We start from the raw sequence: 23,392 nt of genomic DNA, 5'->3' as shown, positions 1-23,392 counted from the left end.
TCGAACCGGAGACCGGTTCGAGCCGACGACGCCCATGTGCGGTCCCCAGTCGCTTCTGTCCCTCGCCCCGCGACGACGACGGTGATTTGAGTAGAGGTTGGAGTCTCTGATCTTGCTCCCTCCGGCCACGATACACCTACGGCCGACGATAACTACCTACCTACTCTTTAAAGGTCCCGGGCTTCCTTCAGCTCCAACACATCACACGCGACCCCGCGCCTCCGCTCCCGGCCATTGGGAGGACCCCGAGGCCGCCGACCAGAGTCAGCCCCGGTCTCTTGTCTCCCTCCGCGCAAATCCCCGGTTCCTCCGAACCATGAGCAGCCTCGACTCGGTCGGCTCACTGCTTGCGGCCATTGCGAAGCTAGTCGCCGAGGGACTGCGCATACTCAGCCTGGCCGACAAGACCCTCTGGGGCCCCGACGAGCACGAGCAGGTCCGCGCCCTGGCAAAGGTACTCGACGAGGCCAAGAAGGACTTTCAAGAGCTGTCGCCTCTGGTCAACGGTCAGATTTACTACGAAAGTGACCGTAAATGTAGGTTTATTGTGGTTGTGACCGCTGTGAAGCTCTCCGGCTTACGTTTCTCTTAGATGAATCCATTCAGGAATTGAGAAGCTTACAGACTCGATTCAACTCGCATATAGAAAACCTGAGGTACTGGAGTCGCTCCGGCGGCAAGATCGAATCAATATGGGTACGTGAGACACACGACCTCCAGCGAAAACTACACAGAGCGCAATGCCGAGCGGCGCAACGAATATTCAACTCAGAGAAGGAAGGTTCTTCACGGTGTCTGGGCGCATTCCTCGTCCACAGGAAGCAGCGCGAATGGAGGGACAACCGGACAGTCCCGGATGAAGCAGAGTATGTGCGGAGGTACCAAGAAGAGCTGCGGCTGTGCAACACTGTCGGGTCGTTCAAGCGATTCGGCGATCGAGACATTGCGTTTGTGTGCGACTACTGCGACGGCCACATTATATGGGAGGACCTTGAGAATATGCCCTCGATCCGGACGTTCCAGGAGGCCGCCGCTTCCCCCATCTTAACCTTGTCGCCGACGACAAACAATCCACACTGGCAGGCGACGGGTTTCAGCTTATCGGGCCACCAGGAGAAGCAGGTCGTGTTTGCGCCAGTTGCCATCGCCAACCATGTAGCGCCGCAACCCCGAGACTGGCTGGCCGGCCTGCTGTGTCCCTACTGCGAGGAGGACTCGACAGAGCCCCAGGAACAATATGACGAGGAGGACGCCTACAGGCCGGATCTTGGATACGAAGACATGGTGGCATATCAGGAGCACCTCGAGTGGCAGCACACGGTTACCGCACCGACGTCACAACAGCCGGCGACTTCGAACAACTGCCAGGTGATGTAGATTAGCAGCAAGCTGAAGCGTGTGTTTTCTGTCACAGGAGATGGTGCCATCCCATCCTTGTGAACGATTTAGGTAAAAACAGTCGGGTATGGAGTTTGGAGTCAAATGGGCATGCCGCGGAACGAGTCCACATGAGTTAGGAACGAGCCCCTGGACGTCATGTTTTGGTAGAGCTTGCTAGAGTAGGCAGGCGAAATGCTTTGAGTAGATGGTCATATCAAGTCTTGAAGGTGTAACAACACCCATCTGGATTCCCCTTACGTGCTGATTCCCTTGGCGACATGATCATCTCGAGTACTCTTGTGACGTGGCCAATTGGTAGGTATTATATAAGTACATATAGAAACAGTTCGCTTGCATTCCTCAAAAGAACCGCCAATACAGGAAGACGAGAATAATAAAGCCAAGACCGGCAAAGGGCCCGTACTGCTTCAGCATGAGCTCCCAGTTGATCCGCACCGCGGCCCGACGATACTTCTTGCTGTCGTCGCGCAGGCGGGAGCTTATCTCTCCCATGCGCTCGAGGCTATCTCCACGGTACAATAGGTCCTCAATGTTCTTTGTCATGACCTTTGTCACGTCGCGCAGCTCGTCATTGAGGCGGTCGAGGTTCGCCGAGGCGCGCGAGTCGGCGTAGGTGGTCTTTGTCTTTGCGATGAAGGTGTCGAACTCCATAAAGGCGTAGGGTCGGAGGGAGGGGGAGTGGACCTGGGCGGCGGGGTAGGTGGTGGTGAACTCGCGGGCGAGGTCGGCGAGGTAGGTGAAGGCGAGCTTGCGAGGGTACGAGGGGGCGCAGATGGCGAGGAAGACGACGTCCGAGTCGATGAGGTAGTGGAGGGTGTGGGCGCTCGTCTCGATCGAGGCCTGCGACTCGGAGTTGCGGGTGAGCTTGCGGAGGACCTGGCGGACGTTTTGCTTGGTCTCTGCGAGGGATGCTTCGGCCTGGACGTAGGTGTGAGTGTCGGTTCGGTAGAGGTTTTGATAGCATGTGGTTTATACCTGTTCGTCGTCGACAGATGCGCAGAGCATGAGGCCTGGGAAAGTTAGCCGTGTTGCGCTTCAGCTGTTGCGTGGGAGATCTAACCGTCCAGCCTCGATATTTGCGTCGAGTAAATCATGTTGAAGTGTATGTATGGAGGAATAAAGGGGGTAAAGGGTGGTTGCGACGTCGTGAAGGTGGTTTGAGCCTCTACCTATCACTACGTGTCAAGAAGCCAAGGCCAGTTAGGATGACGTCGTTAACCAGCGCAGGCAGAAAAGACAAGGCCACACCCCAAGAGAAAGAGTGTAGTAGCAATCGCTGAAGCCTAATCGCAAAGGACAGGACTTTATTGACTTGATCTGTAGGATTCGTAGACTGTTGGAGAGTTTGGTTCGTGAGTTGAACGGCCGTGTTAAAGCTGCGAGTGGAGCTCTCTCGCATCCTGGTTTCAGGGATCAGAGTTTCTGGTTGCTGATTAGATAACGAAGCTTGGCATACGAGTTCACCTTTAAAGCATGGAAAAGCATGTACTTCCATTGTTTACAATTTCGGGTACAAATATAAATACAAATTTACATCTACATGAGCTCTCTGGTTATATACTCGACGACAGCGTATTGAAAATACACACGCGTTGCATGTCGAGTGCTAAAACTGGAGGTTGACTACGTCTCCAACCACATTCGCTCAGCTCATTCAGGTCTGTCATAATGGTTGCTCAAAAAATGCTTAGAACACTGTTCTAAATTTAATATTTCTTCTCTTAGTTTTTCAAGGTCTTATCTACTGGGACTCTTCTGGTAGGCGAAGTGTATTTATAGAAATATTGCAATAGATACTTGGCATATTACCATTAAAGTAAATAGATATTTGTCAAGTTATGCTACATTCCCTTCTCTTTTCTACATAGTATCCGAACAAGAGCTCAAGAAAAAGACCCAAGACACATTATGACCCCAGCAGAGTCTCTTTAGACTATTCATTTGACTCATATGTTCAGGTTGAGAGAAATAGTTCAGCTACCTACCTATCAGTATGACTTCAACAACTGGCGCCGTGGTTCGATAACCATGTTCACAGCAGTCCAGTCAGGGTGAGACACATCTACAGAGTTATTATGCATCATATTCATAATCAACTTCATACTCTTCTTTTATCATCAAATCTCATCCTCCTCATCATCAAAGTCATCCTCTCTACCCATCTCATACAGAATCCTTCCGCCCTCTCCAGCTCCTATGTCTGTCTGCGCATCAAAGTAGGGCAGTACGATACCCTCACGGTCCTTGCGCTGCTTCTCTGTCAATCCGAGATTAAACGTGCTCTCAGGCTCCTCTTCGCCTTCACCCATCTCGCCGCTGTCTGTCGCCGTCGTGAACATGGGGTGGTCCGCCAGCAAGCAGACCTTGCCGAGTACGGGTGATGCTGATTCCTTGGAGACAATGATGAACTTTTCTGAGACAGTTCTTCCGCTTCTTCGGCGGAGTTCCATGTGTACCACAACCCCGTTGCTTTCCTCGTTCTGGTCCTTTCCCCTCTCTCCCAGGCCGACGAGGACGCCCTCACGATCCTCATTCAGACCCCATTCTGGCTCTTGGATACTGCGGTTTCTAGCCTTTTGCCGCTCAATCTCTTGATAAAGACTCGAAAGCCTCAGAATGGCCGTTGCTAGGTGGCACAATACTGTGAACGGATGGGGTTCGTACTCGCTGAATGACCTAGGCAACACAACGGGCACGTCGTCGTGGTACGTAGCAACGATGGATACCGCAGGGGTGATAATGCTGGACAAAAAGCTTGCGAGGGACTGCGGAGCAGCGGCTGCCAGTGCATTAAGAGAATCAATGATCACGACGGCTCCTAGAAAAATGTCAGACAGAATGATGGCAGATATTGGTTCTTACTTACTCTGTGTAGGCTTTCCTTTGTCAACCAACGGGTTGAACGCAGGGTAGTGAGTCACCAGCTCCTTGCGAACAGATTGAAGATCCCGTCCTGCAGCTTTGATAAAGATATCTGCATTCTGGGGCTTCTTGAGTGTCGTCAACGACAAAAATATCACTTGTGTCTTTGCGATCTGCGGCTCTTAGTCACAGGTATCCTACTTCCACAAACAAAACTCACCTTGGCGCGAGATACAAATTCGTTCAGAATGGGCCGTGCAGGCTGCTCAAGGTTATCGATGACGAGAGTAAGGGGACTCGCGCCATCGCGGAGGTTGAGCAGCTTCTGCAAGAGCAGCAAGCTGTGTGATCGGGCGTGGATGTTTGAGGTCGGTGCCATGCTTCAGGTTAGGCGCGGGGCACGAGGGCTACCGCGGGGGGTGGACAGGCAAAGCAGTGTTGAAGGGCGAGATACGACAAGTTGAGGAGTCGATGGAATTTTTGAATGGTTTAACCGTCTTGTCAAAATCTGCCTAGTCATGTGAAAGTGTCAAGAAACTCAACTCGTAGAGCAAGACTGAGGTTTGTGTTGCGGTGGATGCCTTTAAAAATCAGTGGGTCTGTGTTCCAACCACAAATGTTTCTCCCCGTCACCACGATACTTGGAGCCAGGACAATAGGACGTACGCAATAGCTGCCCGGTAGATGTTGGCAATTATAATATTACTTCGCCTGGTGATCTCAAGTCTTTCCCTTTGTACCATGGTACTCCTTTCCTCAGGCAAGCTCGTCCTCTGTAGTCTCGCCGTCAACGTCCATTCTCGAGCCTTTTGCCTGCCCAATATGAGCAGGCTTTTGTTCCTTGTCCTTGTCATTTTCCACCTGTAATTCGTCAACCCCATTCTCGTCGCTGGCACCGTTGCGGTGATCTAACGCGATATCCTCCATCTTGGTATCCATACTGTTGTCATCTCCATTCTCTACCGCATCTATAGTAGCATCGCTATCATGTCCAGAGACAGCAGTCCCTCGGCGTGTCTTTAGCTCTGGTGGCAGATCAACCTCCCAGTCATTGACGAACTTGTTGTCGAGGTACTCGTCGTAATCACCCGCCTTGCGCCGCTCATGGGCTGCCCATGCCTGCGCCAACCACTCGGGGTCATGCCGCCCCTGCGCGATGTGCTCTGTGTACGCGGCGCAGTCGTATCGGAAGCTGTCGTCATTCATGAGCGACGCAAGGTCTGGGCAGGCCTCTGCGCCAGAACCCAGAATGTGCTGCGAGTCGGGGAACAGGGCGAGAATTTCTGCCTTTTCTTCTTGGTCGAGTACATCCCAGGCCATTGGATTTGACAAAATGCTCTGCGCTTGTCAATAAATCATCGCGAAGGAGTGAGATGAGCCGCCTTACTCGGAGATCGGCCGAGGCGAGAGGTGACTTGGGGTCAGTCAGAATGTTATCAGCGTCCCATTTTGACTTTCTGGGTGTTTTCCTGACAACGACCCTTTTCTTTCCGTTCTTTTTCCGTGAGGTTGCTGTCACGGCTTCTTCTGATTTGGGGGTTGGCGTCGGCGAGCTATCGTGTTGACCAGATTTACTGGCTGTATCGTCGAGTTCCAGCTCGCGTATGGACGATAGAGGAGATGAAGACGGCGGTTCATTCTTGGAGGGAGTTCGTGCGCCCGCACTGGCTACTATCGTCGCGTCGTCTATTTCCTCCATCTTGTATGCTGATGTTGAGATGAATGGGGTGACGATTGGGGTGAGATTTTGTTCTGCCAGGCAAAATACGACCTTGTCATTTGTCAAGCATCATCTTGAAACAAATGATATGCAGCTCGGGGATTGAAAGTACGCAAGCCGCTAGTTGATACAGGCGATGAAAGATGCGTGTTTGATTGTTGTTTTCGCATTTGAACCAGCCCAAGATTGCATCGTCAAAGTATAGGGTAAACGGGCCCTTCAACTCGGGTTCCTGCAGCCAACATGGAAGCTGACAAAGCGGGTGCTTGCCAAGCTGCAACCTTGAGGATTATCATGAAGTTTCCTTCTCCTTTGATAAATCATCGCGAAACAAAAAGAATTGCCTCTATATCGATCCCTCTGCCATCATGCTTCACTCTGCTCCGTTGTCGGCAATCATCATGACCATCCCCCAAACACTTTGGGGTCTTTCACTTGCAACACACCCCGGACCATGATCGTCACCCCTCACCAACCCTCCATCATCGGTCGCTGTCATGCAGCTCTAGCAGCATCCCCCGCTCGTTGGACGATGCGTTTTCCGTCGGATGCATACTCTCATGATTTCGGGCCATGATTACCGCGAACCGCAAGCGTAGCAATGGCGGATATATGCCTCTCTTCTTCCCGCATGTTGCAGACATTCCTGTTAACCACCATCGATTAACTACCGACGATTGATTGCACAACATGGCTTCTAACAAAGGACTTTGTCTTGGCTACAACGGCATTCACCCCTTTGCCAAAGTTGACATCAAAGATCGTGCTTCTGTCCAGGAACTTCTTCGCACGCTTCTCGATCCTCTCGAACCCTTCTTTTCGCCCCAGAAGGCTCGCGTCAAATGCCCCGGTGCAACGGCAGTCCGCTTCGACCAAACCGCCTCCGAAGTTGAGGGTATCTGCCGCCCACTCTGGGGTCTAGCTGCTCTACTTGCCGGCGGAGGCGAATACCAGGGCAAGGAATGGTGGTTTGAAGGCATCAAGGCTGGCACAGACCCAGAGAACCCCGAGTATTGGGGATACCCGCAAGATAATGACCAAAGAATGGTGGAGATGTGCCCTCTGGGTAAGCTACTCCCGAAATTTGATAGTACCGTGAATTCGGGACTAATCAAACGTCCCAGGCTGGGCTCTTGCTGTTGTGCCAGAGATTTGGACCAGCATGTCTGACAAGGAGAAGGAGAACATCGAGAATTGGCTGGGAAACTCAATTAATGAGAAGAAGTTTGTCCCCAGCCCGGATAAGCAACATCTTGGCTGACATCCTTGACTAGCATGCCCAACACCAACTGGCTCTGGTTTCGAGTCTTCGCCAACCTGGGACTGAAGAAGAATGGTGGAAAGTTTTCTCAAGAGAGACTTGACAGCGACATTGCACACCTTGAGACCTTTTACCGTGGAGGCGGCTGGTCGAATGACGGGCCAGAGGGCATCCACCGTAAGGCGCAGTCCTATTTGGAGTGAAGTCTTGTCTGACGCCGATAGAAATGGATTACTACTCATCCAGCTTTGCCATCCAACTCCTACAGCTTCTATACGCCAAGCTGGCAGGAGAAGAGGACCCAAAGCGGGCTGAAGAGTTCAAAAAGCGAGCGCAGATGGTCGCCTTAGACCTGATCCACTACTTTGACGATGAAGGTAGAGCCATCCCTTATGGCCGAAGTGTTGGCTACCGTTTTGCCATGGTTTCTTTCTGGGGAGCTCTGGCCCATGCTGATGTTGAGCTCCCTGCACCACTGACCTGGGGCATGGTCAAGGGGGTGGTTCTTCGTCACCTGCGTTGGTGGCAGACCCAGCACGAGATGTGGACATCGAGCGGAACGCTGTCGATTGGGTATTCGTACCCAAACATGTATGTGAGTATTATCGCTTCCTGATCGTTCGTAAGGAATAGGAGCTGACAAGTATCAGATGGCGGAGAATTACAACAGCCCAGGAAGCCCGGTAAAGACCACTTCGAAAACAATACTGATGGGGTTTGCTAATGTTCGGCGTAGTACTGGGCATGCTTGGCATTTATGTGCCTGGCTGTCCCAGCGGACCACCCTTTTTGGACCTCGGAGGAAGAACTAGCCAGCAGTGTCATCCCTCGAGTCAAGGCTCTCAACCAACCAGGACATATCATGAGGTGCCGATCATTATTTACCGCTTCATGAAGCTACGCTAACATTTTTAAGTTATCTCGGAGGTCACTGCATGCTCCTGTCTTCGGGCCAGGCGTGCAGCTACCCCATGAAAGGAACCCATGCTAAATACGGAGGATTTGCTTACAGTAGCGCCTATGGTTACTCTGTACCCCCTGGTCTGTTCTCACTTGAGCAGTATGCCCTGGCATCGCAGCTTGGACTGTCGGATGATGGGGGCGAGTACTGGAAAACTCGAAGGCTCTGCGAGTATGCAGGCATTGAAGATCGTGAAGGCACGCCTGTTCTCGTTTCGGTCTGGAAGCCATTCCCAGATGTCAAGATCCGAACCATCCTCATTCCACCGGAGGGGAGCACGCCTAACTGGCACCTTCGGGTGCATCACATCGATAGCGGCCGAGAAGTCATGACTGCGGATGGATCATTTGCCATCTGTAACGTTAATGCGACCAACGGGCGATATCTGGGCCCTTACGACGAAGAGAAGCATGAGGGCACGTCGCCCAAGATCATTGGCAACTACGACCTCAACACCCCGGATGGCTGGGCGAGTGGCAAGATGGGGGCATTTGCAGTGTCGAAAGGTGCTGTAGGCATCAAAGCTCTGGAGTCGAAGGAAGGCCGTCAGGCCATGCTGGTCAACGCGGATCCGAACTCAAACCTGATTGAGAATCGAAGCACAATCCCTACCCTCCAGCACACGATTAAGGCGGGAGAGTCGGTGTGGTATGTCACGGCCATCTACGCAAAGCCCTCGGGCGTCGGTGTGGGCAAGGAGAGCTATCTTGATGGATGGGCCAAGCCTCCAAGCCTTCCTGAATGGCTTGAGAAGGAGATGGAGGGCTCGTGAAGCAAGCGTGGTACCCCAACTGCGACTCACTCGAGAAGATGGGCTCGAGTGGACGGGATTGAATTGGACGCGCCGGATACTGAATGTTCCATCAATGAGCTGCTTGAATCAACCTCCCCTCATTCCAAGCCCTGGCTCCCCGCCTTGAGACATTGACTTTGCTCTCTGTGTTTTGCGGGGATGGCTTCGCCTTGACGGCGGCACAGCCGAATCCCCGCCCTCGGTTCAACGGCCGCCTTGGCCTTTGGTCCTTGAGGCTGATCATCTCACTTCCATCTCGGGACGGGAAACCTTAAAAGAGCACTCCGCATTTCGTCTGACTTCCCCGGACTCTTGATCCATGCACGGAGAGACAAAAGTCCACGTATCAGAGTGAGGCAAGCTGCTCATGATCCGCGCCGCACTACCCCCAACACTTGGTGAAGCCAAGAGACACGATTGATCAGAGTCAATAACCCCCGATGAGGACCTTTTGGTGGAGAATCTCTCCGCATCCCCAGTCTCCACACGGCAATGAGTCCCCCGCATGATGGATCACAATGACAACGATGGCGGCCGCGATGGTCATGTCAGGCTAAACACAGCCAATGTTCGATGCCCCCAAAGTTTTGGCTCGGGATCCGTTGAGCGCCATCTGGGTATCTTGCAGCGCCGGGGGTACGTCGTTGGACTTGAGAGGCGCATCTGCTTCAGATGGCAGACGCAAGTCTATTCGTGGAGGTTTTTGATCCGTCTCTAGACGTCCAAGTTAATGGCACAAGCCCTTGCATTGGCAGACGCGTTCTGGAGCTTGGCCATGCGCCGAAACGGGAGCTGCTTTGGAAACAAAGCCATTTTCAGAGCCATGTCACAGTAGGCCCGAAATCCCAACGCACCAGTTCCTGCAAGCGAGAGCCAATCAACCGCTGGTTGCCACACAGCTCAGAGGGAGCAATTCACGAGGCATTGCGATCCATCTCGGTTCCCATGTGCCCCTCGGGTGCCTCGAGATTGCGCAGGCCCAGTTAGCTCCCAGCAGAGACTCGTCGCATCGCATACGACATGGGAGTTTCTATCTTACACCAATAAGGCGGATCCTTGGAGTTGGGGGTGAGAGTCTGGTGATGCAACCCCAGATGCTGCTCTTGCTGCGACGACACTTGGGTTTCGGGATGATTGCCTTGGGGGTTTCAATGGCACTGGCCCTCCTATGATTTAATATCTTGCGAGATCCGCTCCCACCCCTTTTCGAGATATCTATCAGCAACCACTCCGCGTCTTTAAGCGAGTCCTGCCCAATCTCTAGCCTGCTCCACCTGTTCATCGGGGTCTCCTGTTTGGTCAGACTCAGAATCTGGGGAAGAAGCTTAAATTTAAGGTCGTCCCATCTCGACTCGCCCCTCAGCGTTTCACCACAACTCGCGATATCCTCTCTTATCGAACCACCTCGCTCGATAGCTGAAGCTTCAGCTCAATACCGCAATCATGGTCGTCCGCCTTCTTCGTTCCATCGTGCGTAACGATGCCATGAAGAGTGATCCCCCGGAGATCTACAATTGGCGCGTCTTTGCCCTCGTCGGCGCGTCTTGCTTCGGTGGCATGCTCTTTGGTAAGGAGCCATTGGGAGATGATTGCGCACGATACTGACCGAGGTAAAGGCTGGGATACTGGTGCAATTGGAGGAGTCTTGGCTATGGAGGCCACTCAGGCTCGCTATGGTTACACGCCCGCGGCCAAGGTGACGCTCGACCAGAACATCGTCTCGACTCTTCAGGCCGGATGCTTCCTCGCTTGTTTCTTCACCTCCTGGCTCACCGAGAAGTTTGGTCGACGATGGTGTCTCATCGGAACTGGCACTGTTACCACGATCGGCGTCGTCTTCCAGGCTGCTTCTACCGCTAACGGATCCTTGGCTGTCATGTATGTTGGTCGCTTTGTCGCTGGTCTGGGTGTCGGAGCCGCCTCGACTCTGGTCCCGCTGTATGTGTCTGAGTGCGCCCCGCGAGCTATTCGTGGCGGTTTGACTTGTGAGTTACTGCTCTGGAAAGGCTTTTCGAATGGGTCCTAACTGTTGCAGCTTTCTATCAACTGTTCATCGTGACTGGTGTCATGCTTTCCTTCTGGTACGTCTTTTCGAAACTACATACATAGGTAGTGACTGACATGGCTATAGGATCAACTACGGCGCTCTTCTTCACCTCAAGGCACCCACAGTCTACGCTCTTCCCCTGGCCCTCCAAGCTCTTCCTGCTGTGTAAGGCAACATGTTCATACGCTATTGAACACAGGCTAACTGTGCAACAGTCTTTTGATCTGTGGCATGCTGCTTGCCCCTGAGAGGTATAGGACTTTGAAACAAGTTGAAAATCAATTTACTGACCTGAACTAGCCCTCGTTGGTGTGCACGCAAGGATGACTGGGAACGCGCTACTGCACTTCTTGTCAAGCTCCGAGGGTAAGTGACCTCACACGATTTGTTAAGAGAATGCAGTCACTGACAGTAGGTGTTCCATAGTCTTCCCGAGGAGTCCGACTACGTCCAGACCGAGATCCAGGAGATGTCTGCCCAGCTCGAGGCTGAGAGACGGCTTACCGGCGATGCCAGCGCTTCTACTCTCTGGAAGGAGATGGTCACCATTCCCGGAAACCGAAAGCGAGCTATCCTGTCCATAATGCTCATGGTCTGCCAGCAGATGACTGGTGTCAACGCTGTGAACTACTATGCTCCTCAGATCTTCCAGGCCCTCGGCATGACTGGCACGACTGTTTCTCTCTTCGCCACTGGTGTTTACGGTATCGTCAAGGTTGTGGGCTGCGCTCTGTTCCTCGTCTTCTGCGCCGATTCTCTCGGCCGACGTCGCAGTCTGCTGTGGACCAGCTGTGCCCAGGCCGTTACCATGTACATCATCGGCATTTACGGCCGCGTGGAGCCCCCGGTTAAAGGACAGGATGTAAGTTTCTGGCTTGTTTTGGAGCAACTCGCAATGCTAACAAAGGGCGCAGATCTCGGCTTTCGGATATGTCGCCATCGTCTGTATCTATCTCTGGGCCGCGTAAGTGTTTGGAAATACATGGAAGAATCAAGGTGACTAACACACATATCAGTGTCTTCCAGTTCGGTTGGGGACCCTGCTGCTGGATTCTCGTCTCTGAGATCCCGACTGCCCGTCTTCGAGCCTTGAACGTTGCCATCGGCGCAGCAACGCAGTGGCTGTTCAACTTTATCATCGCACGAACTGTTCTTACCATGCAAAAGACCATGGGTCCGGCTGGCTATGTAAGTTTTCTTGGCGATCCTGCGAAACCTTATATACGACGGATGGCTAACAGCGAGTCAACAGGGAATGTTCTTCATGTTCGGAAGCTTCGGCGTCCTCATGGGCCTCTTTGTGTGGTTCTTTATCCCCGAGACCAAGGGACTCAGTCTGGAGCAGATGGACGAGCTCTTTGGCGTTGTCGAGATGACCAAGAAGCTTGATGCCGAGAATCCCGAGATGGGCCGTACCACGAGCATCCGGGAGGAGCGAGCTGATATCAAGGAAACCAAGCAGTAAGCACTTGGCTGAGTGAAGATCTGGGGGATTGAATATTTGTTGGAGAGAATTGCTATCAACGTTTGGTGACGGAACGAGCCTTTTGTGCTGGATGGCAGAGTGAGATATACCGAGATACCTACACCTAAGTTGATATATCTAATGTATATATCTGATGTGGAATTTGCCTTTGCCCTGTCAATGTTTGAAACTTGGGGGCATGTGAGGAGAGACATGATAGGCCTAGACTTGACAGGCTCCCAATGCATGCATGAATCTCATGATGTGATGGATGTCAAGCTGGTGCTGGTGCTGGTGAAACGTGTGACAGGCATCTTGTACACCCTCAGCTGCAGACATGGTTGAATTTCTCAATGGCATCCGGTGCCTGTGAGACACACTGGTGTTGCCGTTGGTAGAGATCTGTCATCTGGACAAGTTGCCAATCGATTTGATCGGCAGCGCCAAGACTAGGGTCGGACAAGCTGCAACGCAACAGCAGGAGCAGGAGCAGGGAGGGCGCGTGACACGGCGGCGGCCGGCACTTGATGTAGCCCTACACATAGTGGTTACAGTTACTTAGTTTAGTGTTGGTAGCTTACTGTACCTATCTGACGCCGGGAAGTTGATAATGCCCATCGTCATCTACACCTTCAAGATCGGACCGAAGACCGACCATCGGTGAGACATGGATGTCAGCGTGACAGGGGTCCGGCTCGGACTTGAGATGAGATTAAAAAGAGATTCTGCAACGGCGCTCATAATGGGATGGATGGCTTGCAGATGTTATGCGCTCCCCTGTGACGTGCGTCCAACGGGAGAGGCAAGGCAGGGACTGGAGCGGCAAATAGAGAGTCGAGGACTGGACGTCATGGATGGGATTCGAGACGGGACGAGTATGTAATTTACATATGCATCTTCTTTTCTGATCATTATCCTTTCTTGTTGGACGCAGCCATGAAAAGACCAAGGTTAGGGCCCTTGTCTTCCACTGCCGAGAGCCCAATCAGCACTAGCCCATTCCCCGGGGGGCGTATCTTCAGTGGAGACCGGGTCCCCCTAGGATCGGGCCCGGGGGTTCTAGGCCCTCTTGGCGGGCGGCAGGCTTTTGCCTTGGGCAAGTTTTCTGTGTGAGCAAAAGGGCCCCTCGCCAGTTGAATTCAATTCCAGGGCTGCTGCTTCCACTGCCTTTGAAGCCCATGTGCCGGCAGTAGTGCCGTTCGCCGAACTTAGCCCTGCCCTCCCTCCCCGTGACGTTGCAGGATCGACAGTCGACAAGAGTCCGACGCCCGACCCCTTGGGACTCAATTGGGCTCGGAGCAATGCACAAGAGCGATGGCCGGGAGCTCTCTCAAAGAAGCAGCTATACCCGACGGTCGTCTTTGGGGTTGGTTGGTCCGTCCTCTTGGTCCGTCCTCTTGGTCCGTCCTCTTGGTCCGTCCTCTCACCCCGGTGGCTTTTCGCAAGGCGGGCGAGTCGGCAATTGGACCGAGAAGGGCATGGTATAAGGGCGTGTAAGTTTTGGATGGCGTTTCATCGTTTCATGTTTTTTTTTTGAGGGGGGACCGACCATGATTCAGGTGTCTGTCCGTCCTTTCTTGGGCAAGCCAGCCTACTATTCCCACCACGGATCGGCTCCGTAATAGCGCGCGGGTTGCTGCGTCGAGTTGTTCCGGAGACGATACGATAGACCCAAGATGGAGAGAGGCTCCATGTTCCTGCAGTGCGAGCAGCCTCACCTCGTTTCGTCTCCGCCTCGCCTCGGAAAAAGGGCACAGTCTTGGGGGCGTGCGCCATGTCCGAGATCAGGGGTATCGGCCTTCTTGACTCGTCCCGGATCTCGACCGTTTATCGTCCCTCCCATCTGACGTGACAAATGTCTCTGCCCTATTACCATTTATATGGATCTGGCGTGACTTTGCCTTTCTGCTTTCCCCTCTACTACACTATTAACCGTGAAACCCACAGTCCAGCCAGCCCCGTGCTCTCTAGGTGTTGTTGCTTTTGTGCACTTCATCCCGGCTCTCCCACTTGCCGGGTCTAAGCTTCCATCCCATCCCCTCCCCGAGACACACTCCTCCTTTTTCAAGAGACACAAGACGTGACGGTTGCAATGTGACAGACACGGAGAAATAGTCAACAGTAAAGGGGGGAACAGAACATTTCCTCGTCGGATGGCTCGGTTGGGCTTGCTGATCCCCAACGGTGCAGAAGAGAGTAAAGCATCAAACAACATGGAGTCTTGGACACTGCCCTGGGCCCCACTGGCCGTGCGGGTGCGGGTTGAACTGTGAGCTCGCTCTCAGTGCTGGGCTCCTCTCGATGCTACCTACTACATAGTAGCACTGTAAGGTAGTCAAGGTATTCTGTAAAGGGTGTACGTACCGTACTATCCATGCGGCCAACTTACATGGATGGTGAATCTTGTCCGATGAGCCCTTGTCGATATGGATGGGGCTGTCTTGTCTTGTCTTCCAGTGTTGGAGTAGTTGTCTCTTTCTTTGATCTCCTTCAGATGGTCCACCTTCCCCGTTCTCCTCCGTCTTTCCCTCTCTTGTTCTTCTTTGCCATCCATCAATCGTCATCGTCGCCTGTGGCTTTTTCGTCCTCTACGGGCGTCTTCTGCTTCTGAAACCCGACTGTCCTTCGGAGACTCCGACATTGACCGTCGGTGAAGAAACGGTGCACACGAGGCTCCCAGACGAAACAAGCCTCTTTCTCCGGGGACGCTATAGTTGCACTTGTCTTTTTTTCTTGCTTCTTAACAGACCCCGTTATTGACTCTGACCTTTCTCCTCTCCTCCCCCCAATCCACCCCCCATTTTACCCCATGAGGACCAACACTCTTTTCTCGACAGCCGAGCGTCTCATCGTTTGACACGGAAAACACACCACCGCGAGAGCTGCATCGCCAGATATGCAGCCGAATGCCTGACCACTGAGCCGACCACAATAAACAACATTGTCAGAAAAAGGGGACGACAACGCCATCCCCCATCTCTCTGCTAGATCCGTGCTTTTGCGCTTACACCTAGGGGAACGATCGGCCTAACTTGGACCTGGGGGAGGGATCTTGCCTCGTCTATATTTCCCACATTTTCGAATCTTTTCTCCTTCGCTGGGGGTTACCCAGTACATCCAGGACCCTGCAGCTTTTCGGGATTTTTTTCGTCGACCTTTAGGGGTAGCAGCTGTTTAACCCACAGGGCGAAGATCAGAGACGGGGTTGAACAGGGAACGGTTGTCTACGTCAAAGGAAGAAGCAAAAAAGAAGGAAAAGAAGGGGAAATTTCTCTAAAATCTTTACTATCCCGTCCAGGTTTCAAGTCGTTAATCGGGCGGCGTCCGGACCGACATCGACTTATACCACACCCCGACGCTCGAGCCGAAAATGTCGGGGCCGGAGCGGGCGAGTCGCGGCGCCCATGAAACGGTTTTTACCCCGCGACACACTCATTCAATCCCGAACCCCTCCTTCCGTAGGTGCCCCCAGATTTTTTTTTTTCAACTCTATCCTTTTTCTGGCTATTCTTGTTTTATCGAGACGAGATGAAGTCGTTGGCTTCCTTCTCTCCGGCGCCTAATGGACAAATCAATTTCCTTTTTCATTTGCATTAATTGCCTTGCCCTTGTCGCTTATCGAGCACACCCTTTTTTTTTCATCTCCTTACCACGTGGTAGTTGGCTGTAGTCAGCTACGGCTGGCGCTGGTAATGATGTAATTCATGGAAGGGGGAGAGCTCAGCTCAGCTCACGACTCCACATTCCTCCCGCATCCCATCTTTATTCCGACCCCCATCTCCATCACATCAACAACCTTTTTTGACTTGCCGCTACCGCCAAAAACTGCGCGTGCACTCCGAGGTCGGACGAATCTATTGTCGAACGAGTTCAGCCGCACTTCAGAAAGAGCAGGGGAAAGAAGGACTTTGCAGGCAGCTTGGCCCGGGGGACGCCAATTGGAGGAGAGATATTCACAATCATGTACCGCCGCCGTCATTATGGCCGACGCTGACCTCAACCCCTCCGCAGCCACGCACAACTCGCCGCGCACATGGCTCCTCACCTCGGCCCTCTCGCCCCTCGCCGTCCGCCTCACCCGCCTGCTGCTCTCCCACGGCGACTACGTCGTCGCCTGCCTGCCGCCCCATGAGATCGACCACGAGGACCGGAGCGCCGAGTTCCGCGAGCTCGTCAACGAGTGCAAGAGCACCCGCAAGGATCGCGAGGGGTGGAAGGATCGCATCCGGGGCATTCGCTGCGATGGCAACGTCATGGGCGCGTGCGGTGCCGCCGTCGCAGAGGCCGTTCAGGTCTTTGGGCGGATAGACATTCTGTTGTGCTGCAAATCTGAAGGTATGTGTGCGTCTGCGTGTCTGCGATTGACGGCTTCATAAGCGCGCGCTCCTCATTCTGGCGCTGGGAAACTCTGCTGACGCGCGATTGTTTGAAGCCGTGGTCGGGACTGTGGAGGAGCTGTCGACGACTCCTTTTACTCAAAACCTCGTTCGTGACCAGTTCGAGTCCATCTTCTTCTCCCAGGTCAACTTTATCCGGGCTGCTCTCCCACAGCTCCGGTCGCAACATACAGGGCACATCATTGTCCTCACCAGCACGGGTGGTCACATTGGCACTCCAGGAATGTCAATATATACAGCTGCTACTTGGGCCCTAGAGGGCTTCTGCGACTCACTCGCCTACGAAATTGCGCCTTTCAACATTAAAGTCACCATTGTGCAGCCAAACAAGGAGATCCAGTCCTTGACGAATCGCCTCACTTTTGCTCCCCCGATGCCAGCCTATGACCAGGGACCTGAGGCTGTCCCGAGTATTCGCGATATACTCTCAAACGTCCTCAATACGCACCCTGATACGGCTCTTCCTACGCCCTTGTCTCCTCCTGAATCTGGACCCTCACCAATGTCACCAGCCAGCTCATCTATCGAGCCGGATGTAGTTCCGGGTGAAATTCTGCATCGGTATCCGAAGCTCCCACCTGGTGCTGCCGAGAAGCTGGTTATGGAGACAGTACATGCGCTCTCAGCCATCGGAGGTCACGAGAATCCTCCGGCGCGACACATTGTTGGTCATGAGGGCGCCATTGCAGTAAAGGAAAAGCTCAAAACTGTGACAGAGGAGCTTGAGGACTTTGTGGAGGCGAGTTTGTCGGTTGATATCTTTGAGAGTGAACTACAGGCAGAAGCAAGAGATGGAAAGGCGCCGGAACTGAGTCCCCAAGGACCACCATCATCAACTGGTTGAGATCGCAAGCTTGGTTATTCTCGCTGAAAGATACCCATATTTAGCCAAGGTGTTACGGCCGTGCAGATATTAATTATTGCTGAGACATGGTTATTATATCTGGCGTTTTACATAGATGACCCAGGATCATTTGGTCCTGTTTGGGCGAGATCTGAAGTGCCATACATTAAGGGATCGCACCAGTTATCCGACCTCCAAGATACCCTTGAATTACTTTAGCCAAGCAACAATGAATCTTTCAATTGAAATTGAAATCCGGCACTTCCTTTGTCATGCCAGTGATCAAATCCCCTGAGCCTCCCAGCGTAACATTGCTGGCTTCATAGCTCAGCTCGGCTCGCAAAAAGTTGGCTCCGTCTCCAGCGTCTCCACCACCAACGGCGCTGTCCGACCACCCATGTCAGGGTATACAGCACAGCTCCTAGCCGCATGCGACAGGTGTACGATACCGAAGCTTGAGAACGGCGACCGACAAGCAAATATCCAACCTCTACTCTACAACCTCGAGCCCGATTGCCTGACGAAGCGGCCCCAAAAACAGCATGCGACGATAGATACAACGCATCCTCTTGCAGCTTGATATCCGAAAGACGCCGCCCGCGGGGAAGACGTCTCTGAACGAGCAAACACCACAGCACGTCGAGCTGGCGGACATGTTGAGCAAACACCGGATGCTAGCATGAGCTTGGATCCTTTGCTCCCCGTCGCCCCCGCGAGGGTCAAGGCGCTTCTCCTGCCGTTGGGACACATCAAGGCGGACCGCTTCGCATCCTTTGTCGCGCGCCTGCACAACGAACATGTCGTCCACCTCCGCGACATCAGCGCCGATGGGCGGCCGAATAGGAGTAAGTGATGGGATGCATCCCAGTTGGATGATTCAGGCGCTGACATTGCGCAGACATGTTCTCGCCCCTGGCGTACCCGGACGGCGCCATGATATACGACCTCGTCACCCACGTTCCTCCGCCCTCGCATCTCGCCCTCTCGCCTTTTGACCTATACCGGGAACCCCTTGCCGTGATAGCTCTGGCTGATGGAACGGAGCTGGATCAAGGGACGTTTAACAAGCGACATTCGGCAAACGGCACGGGCCCGTCGACGGCTGAGAAGAATATCAGGACACTATACCAGGAGCTCGAGGACCTGCGCGACAACTACCCCAAGGCCCTGGTGCACCAGGTCTTGGTGTTCGACTATGTGGCACCAAAAGATTCGGATATTCCGATACCTGAGGGTCTCGTGGCTATCCCTCCAGAGGAAGATTGCAAGAGGACAACGATGAAGACGGTCATGTGCGACATCTCGTCGCTCCTCCTCGCCGAGATGACAACACTCGCCAAGTCCTTCGAGGCCATGACCAACATCGAATCCCCGGGGCATAATCCTACGAGACACACTAATGGCGGATCGTGGGGTGGTGAAGGGGGCATCAACGGCTTGTCTAGGAGGAATACGCAGTATGCACCCCGTCATGCCGCTCGCTCTAATTCAGCGGGTGGTATCATGGATAGGGCCCAATCGCGAATGTCCATGCCGGTGACCGGTCGTAGTGGGCTTCACTCGAGCAGTTCGACACCAGGATTGACGTCGACGATAGCGAGGAGCGGTCTTTCGAATCCTCCGATTACGTCAGATGGTATCGAGAGCACTACAGTGAGCACGAGTTCAACACCAGAGCCGATTACCCGACCAGACACTGCCGATAGCACTCGAGACACAAGTCGGGACAGGGTATCGGTTCAAGGGTTCGGTTCTGGGGGTGTGAATGACAGATGGAGGCTCAAGGGCAAAGGTCGGGCTGCTGTCATTGTGGGCTCGATGTATCTCCAAGCTGGGCGGTGGACCGACTCTATCAAGGAGCTCATCGAAGCCGCCACGACTGCGCGATCTCTGAATGACCACGTCTGGCACGGCAAGGCACTCGAGCTCCTCTTGGTGAACCTGTTCCTCCTCGGTTGGCAGAAGCTGGAATTCGTGGTGCCCAGTGTGTGCTACCAATGGACGGAAAAACCATCCAACAAGCAGGTGCCAGATACGACACCCACTGACCCTGAGCAGCCTAAACATCTCAAGCATCTTCAGTCAGTAATGACGGAGCTCCTCGATCGTATCATTGCGCTGTACACGAGGATATCGTCAGACAACCTCCCACCCTTACCCCTATCAGAGACCTACATTCGGTTCGCCAAGATTCAGTCGGCCCTTCATTTGAGCGATGGATTCTTGAATGATAAGTCGCTCGAGATGATTGTCACTGGGAAGAATCCCGACCAACCACCGGTTCCATCACCGCGATACCTGTCAACACCCACGAGGCAGCAGATTGTGACGATTCTCTTCAAGGCGTTCCCCTCCGGGGCTTCAGAACTTCTCACTACAGTGGACAGAGCGTCAATACTGAGTGGCATAGCAACGGTTCTGGGACCCCTTGGGCTTCACCGCAAGAAAGCAATGGTGATAAGAGAGCTCGTCTCTGTCCTCATTGGGGGTCTCGTGGAGGCACGAACGCGAGGAGCTGCGGATATGGGCATTCATCCTGCTGCTGGACTGGTCTCGTTGGCTTCGGGAGGAGGGTCTGGAGGTGGCGTCATGGCTCTAGATCTTGGAGAGGGCGATGTTGAACAAGGAATCGATGCGCTGTTGGGTCTATTGTGCAGATCCTATGGCATCATAGGCTATGACATGGCGGGGAAACCTGGTGCTGAAAAGGGCGCTGATGACTCGGATGAGGCAGTGATTGCCAGGATACGCGGTCAGTCTGCGGCGAGATTCTTTGGCTTTCCCGATGTGAAACTCAACATTCTGAGGGCGTGCATCAACTTTTCGGAAGCGCTGCCGGACTTTGATGGTGTTTTACGGTTCTCGAGCGATCTCCTACGAACGGCTGGCTCAGGGGTGGCTCCTGGACCTCGAAGAGAAGATGCATCACCAATGCTGCATCGAGACGAACAAGTTCGATTAGCCACCAACATCTCGAGGACATCGAACCTTGTTCAGCGGTTAGGTTATTCGGACCTGGCAGCGGAATACTGGGATGAGTTCTTTGTCCGAAACATCAAGCTTGAGCCTTCACCAAACAGCAAAACACCCATACCCCACGAGAAGAATATTCTCCCTGGAGCCACTGCCAGTCGAGCATCCCAGGATGTGGATCCCTTCATCTACAATCCATTCCTCAAGAAGCCCGATGAGATGGTGAATCAGACGCTTGTGGCTGATGAATATGCCACATTCAAGATTACCCTTCAGAACCCATATGATATCGAGGTGGATGTTGAAAACATCCAGCTTGCTTCAGAGGGTGCAGCGTTTGAGGCAGTTCCCGAGGCAACGATTGTCGGGCCTTATCGCACTCAGGTAATACGGTTGAGAGGACGCGCCAAGGAGGCGGGTACTGTCACCATCACAGGAGCTTTGATCAAGGTCCGAGGCTGCCGCGAGAGACGCTTTCCCACATTTTCCATGCCGTGGACTCCCAAGCAGGATGCCAAGGTCAAGGCCAGGGGCTTGGGGGCACTTGAGGAAGCAGTGACGACAGTCCAGCCTTTCGCTCCCAAGCTTGAGACGGAATCACTGAGCCTCACAGCAATCCAGGCGCAGCCACTGGTTGTGATCAAGTCGACGACTCTGGCACAGTCTTCGCTCATGATCCTAGAAGGCGAGAGACAGGTCTTTAAAGTAACGTTGCAGAACCTTTCCGAAACGCCTGTGGACTTTATGCTCTTCTCCTTCAAGGACTCTACACAGGAGCAGCTTCAAGCAGCCATCAACAACCGAGATGCGACAACGGCTGAGCTGTACGAATATGAGCTGGCACTAATGAAGAGGCAGGCGCTGCGACTTCCCAAGAACCAGAAGGGTCGCAACATTGCGCCTGGTGGAGAGGCGACGTTTGAGTTTGAGATTCTTGGCAAGCCAGGGTTGACGTGGGCGACGATCCAGGTCGATTATACTCATCTCGGATGCCCTCAGAATGAGATCACTGAGCAGTTCTACACACGGCAGGTTTCATTGGATCTGACGGTCACTGTCAACGCCAGTGTTGAGCTTTCTCGCATCGATGCTCTGCCGGTGCACGGCGAGATTCCGCAGCCATTCTGGGATCGTCTGGGCAGTTCGGTCGCGGCCAAGGCTGATGAGTACTGTCTGTTGTCTGTGGATCTGCGCAACGCTTGGCCGAGCCAGATGGCGATCCATTTGGAGAGTGATGATGGAGTTTCTATGGAAGAGGACATTCTTCCTGGAAACACTAGCCGTGTCATTCTTCCGGTCAAGAGGGTCTACCTGGAAGATCCTCATGCAACAATACCAACACTTAACCCCTCCCGAAACCGACAGTTTGTGGTGAGCGCCAGCAAGATCTCTCCCGAGATGGAACGAGCGAACCGCGAAGCCTTTTGGTATAGGGAGAGAATCCTAGGATGTCTCAGGGCGACGTGGAAGACGCTGTCGCTACCTAAGAGGAGCGGCACGATCGACCTGAGAAACATCCGATTGACGACGCGGATGATTGAGGCGATCAAGGTGGACGAGGTTGATATTCAGATCTCGGTCGAGGACGCCAATGGAGAGGCTGCTGAGAAGGACGCTGCATATGTGGATGAGTTTATGCTGCTCAAGGTGCACGTCACCAATCGGACGTCTCAGCCCATCTATCCTCTTGTCAGGATCTTGCCGGCGCTGTGTCACAGGCCAGCCAATGTTGCCCTAGAGTTTACACGCAAGATTGCGTGGAATGGTACCTTGCAGCACCCGATGCCCATGCTGGAGGGCCATCAAAGCGCTGAAGTATCATTGGGCATGACGGTGCTCTGCCGAGGCGAGTTTGAGATCTCGGCTTCAGTTGAAGAAGTACAGGTCTGGGCAGAGCCAGAGGCCCTCAAGTCACCAACACGACCTCGGTCTGACACTCAGACCATGATGGACGCGGCGCTAGGAGTCAAGGAGAGACGGATCTGGCACTCGAGACAGCCGTGCGTGCTCAAGATAAGAGATCGAAAGTAGAGAGAGTATGTATACTTGGGTTATCTATCAATGAGAATTCAAGCGAGCGAGACTGGAGTTTTTGCTGGGGACGAATGTGCCTTTAATAGAGCGAGCGATGGGAAGCGCATACCATTGGGTGGAGTAGATACATATCAGCGGGGGAAAAGACCATGTAGCGGACAATCAATATTACTCGGCACCTAAGTATATCCATGTCTTTTGTTTATTCTGGTGTTTTTGGTATTTTGTTATTGATCGCTGAGACAATATGTGATACCCTGCAGTAGCGTCACTCCAAGATCTGCACTGCAACGTTCTTGAAGTTCTCGCATCGTCGCCACAATTTTTAGCCTTGATAGCGCAATTTTGCACGCCCAGAGAGATTAATTGAGCACCAGAATCAGTTCCCTTTTGCACTAACTCGACTATTTTTTAAATCCGATCACCTGATAGGACAAGTCTCCCCGTACTGCGCCTACCAGGAGTTTAACGGGATTCAACGGTCATTCTCTTCTGTTGATGCCGAGTCAGCGCCGGCTTGTGGCGGCAAAAGTTTGGTTGCCGACGCCGGAAGGCTTATCAGGGTCATCATCTTTTTTCACGGCGGGTTGAGTTTCGGTGAACTACTTGTCTCTTTTTCTTGGTTACCGTCTTT

General features: G+C 53.2%; 8 protein-coding genes across 8 annotated transcripts; 5 read left to right on the top strand and 3 right to left on the bottom strand.

Annotated features, from left to right (window-relative positions):
* Nucleotides 1–316: 316 nt before the first annotated feature.
* On the top strand, nt 317–1,377 carry NCS54_01170400 (Hypothetical protein; the record flags this gene model as incomplete). Its single annotated transcript, XM_053156970.1, has 2 exons — nt 317–536; nt 593–1,377. The coding sequence occupies 2 exons, from the start codon at nt 317–319 to the stop codon at nt 1,375–1,377; spliced, it is 1,005 nt and encodes a 334-aa protein (XP_053012945.1).
* A 363-nt stretch (nt 1,378–1,740) lies between these two features.
* Nucleotides 1,741–2,495, bottom strand: NCS54_01170300 (Protein transport protein SEC22; the record flags this gene model as incomplete). The annotated part of the gene is made up of 3 exons (XM_053156969.1): nt 1,741–2,319; nt 2,377–2,411; nt 2,462–2,495. The coding sequence occupies 3 exons, from the start codon at nt 2,493–2,495 to the stop codon at nt 1,741–1,743; spliced, it is 648 nt and encodes a 215-aa protein (XP_053012944.1).
* A 1,023-nt stretch (nt 2,496–3,518) lies between these two features.
* On the bottom strand, nt 3,519–4,642 carry NCS54_01170200 (Elongator complex protein 5; the record flags this gene model as incomplete). Its single annotated transcript, XM_053156968.1, has 3 exons — nt 3,519–4,219; nt 4,268–4,436; nt 4,484–4,642. 3 exons carry the CDS (start codon nt 4,640–4,642, stop codon nt 3,519–3,521), a joined length of 1,029 nt encoding a protein of 342 aa, XP_053012943.1.
* A 377-nt stretch (nt 4,643–5,019) lies between these two features.
* NCS54_01170100 (DEUBAD domain-containing protein) lies at nt 5,020–5,962 on the bottom strand (the record flags this gene model as incomplete). The annotated part of the gene is made up of 2 exons (XM_053156967.1): nt 5,020–5,601; nt 5,651–5,962. 2 exons carry the CDS (start codon nt 5,960–5,962, stop codon nt 5,020–5,022), a joined length of 894 nt encoding a protein of 297 aa, XP_053012942.1.
* Nucleotides 5,963–6,673: 711 nt separating this feature from the next.
* Nucleotides 6,674–8,977, top strand: NCS54_01170000 (Hypothetical protein; the record flags this gene model as incomplete). Its single annotated transcript, XM_053156966.1, has 7 exons — nt 6,674–7,049; nt 7,108–7,207; nt 7,258–7,421; nt 7,469–7,839; nt 7,895–7,927; nt 7,981–8,111; nt 8,161–8,977. The coding sequence occupies 7 exons, from the start codon at nt 6,674–6,676 to the stop codon at nt 8,975–8,977; spliced, it is 1,992 nt and encodes a 663-aa protein (XP_053012941.1).
* Nucleotides 8,978–10,441: 1,464 nt separating this feature from the next.
* On the top strand, nt 10,442–12,510 carry NCS54_01169900 (MFS domain-containing protein; the record flags this gene model as incomplete). The annotated part of the gene is made up of 10 exons (XM_053156965.1): nt 10,442–10,565; nt 10,615–10,983; nt 11,034–11,079; nt 11,130–11,210; nt 11,261–11,296; nt 11,346–11,411; nt 11,472–11,907; nt 11,960–12,009; nt 12,062–12,233; nt 12,298–12,510. 10 exons carry the CDS (start codon nt 10,442–10,444, stop codon nt 12,508–12,510), a joined length of 1,593 nt encoding a protein of 530 aa, XP_053012940.1.
* Nucleotides 12,511–16,301: 3,791 nt separating this feature from the next.
* Nucleotides 16,302–17,751, top strand: NCS54_01169800 (Hypothetical protein; the record flags this gene model as incomplete). The annotated part of the gene is made up of 2 exons (XM_053156964.1): nt 16,302–16,845; nt 16,943–17,751. Exons 1-2 carry the CDS (start codon nt 16,491–16,493, stop codon nt 17,749–17,751), a joined length of 1,164 nt encoding a protein of 387 aa, XP_053012939.1. The 5' UTR covers nt 16,302–16,490.
* Nucleotides 17,752–18,430: 679 nt separating this feature from the next.
* On the top strand, nt 18,431–22,755 carry NCS54_01169700 (Hypothetical protein; the record flags this gene model as incomplete). The annotated part of the gene is made up of 2 exons (XM_053156963.1): nt 18,431–18,596; nt 18,650–22,755. 2 exons carry the CDS (start codon nt 18,431–18,433, stop codon nt 22,753–22,755), a joined length of 4,272 nt encoding a protein of 1,423 aa, XP_053012938.1.
* Between the last annotated feature and the right edge of the window lie 637 nt (nt 22,756–23,392).

The sequence above is a fragment of the Fusarium falciforme genome, chromosome 9, assembly GCF_026873545.1.
Source record: "Fusarium falciforme chromosome 9, complete sequence".
Classification (NCBI taxonomy): Eukaryota; Fungi; Ascomycota; class Sordariomycetes; order Hypocreales; family Nectriaceae; genus Fusarium; species Fusarium falciforme.
Note: the sequence above shows the minus strand (reverse complement) of the source record. Positions and strands in the feature narration are given on the sequence as shown.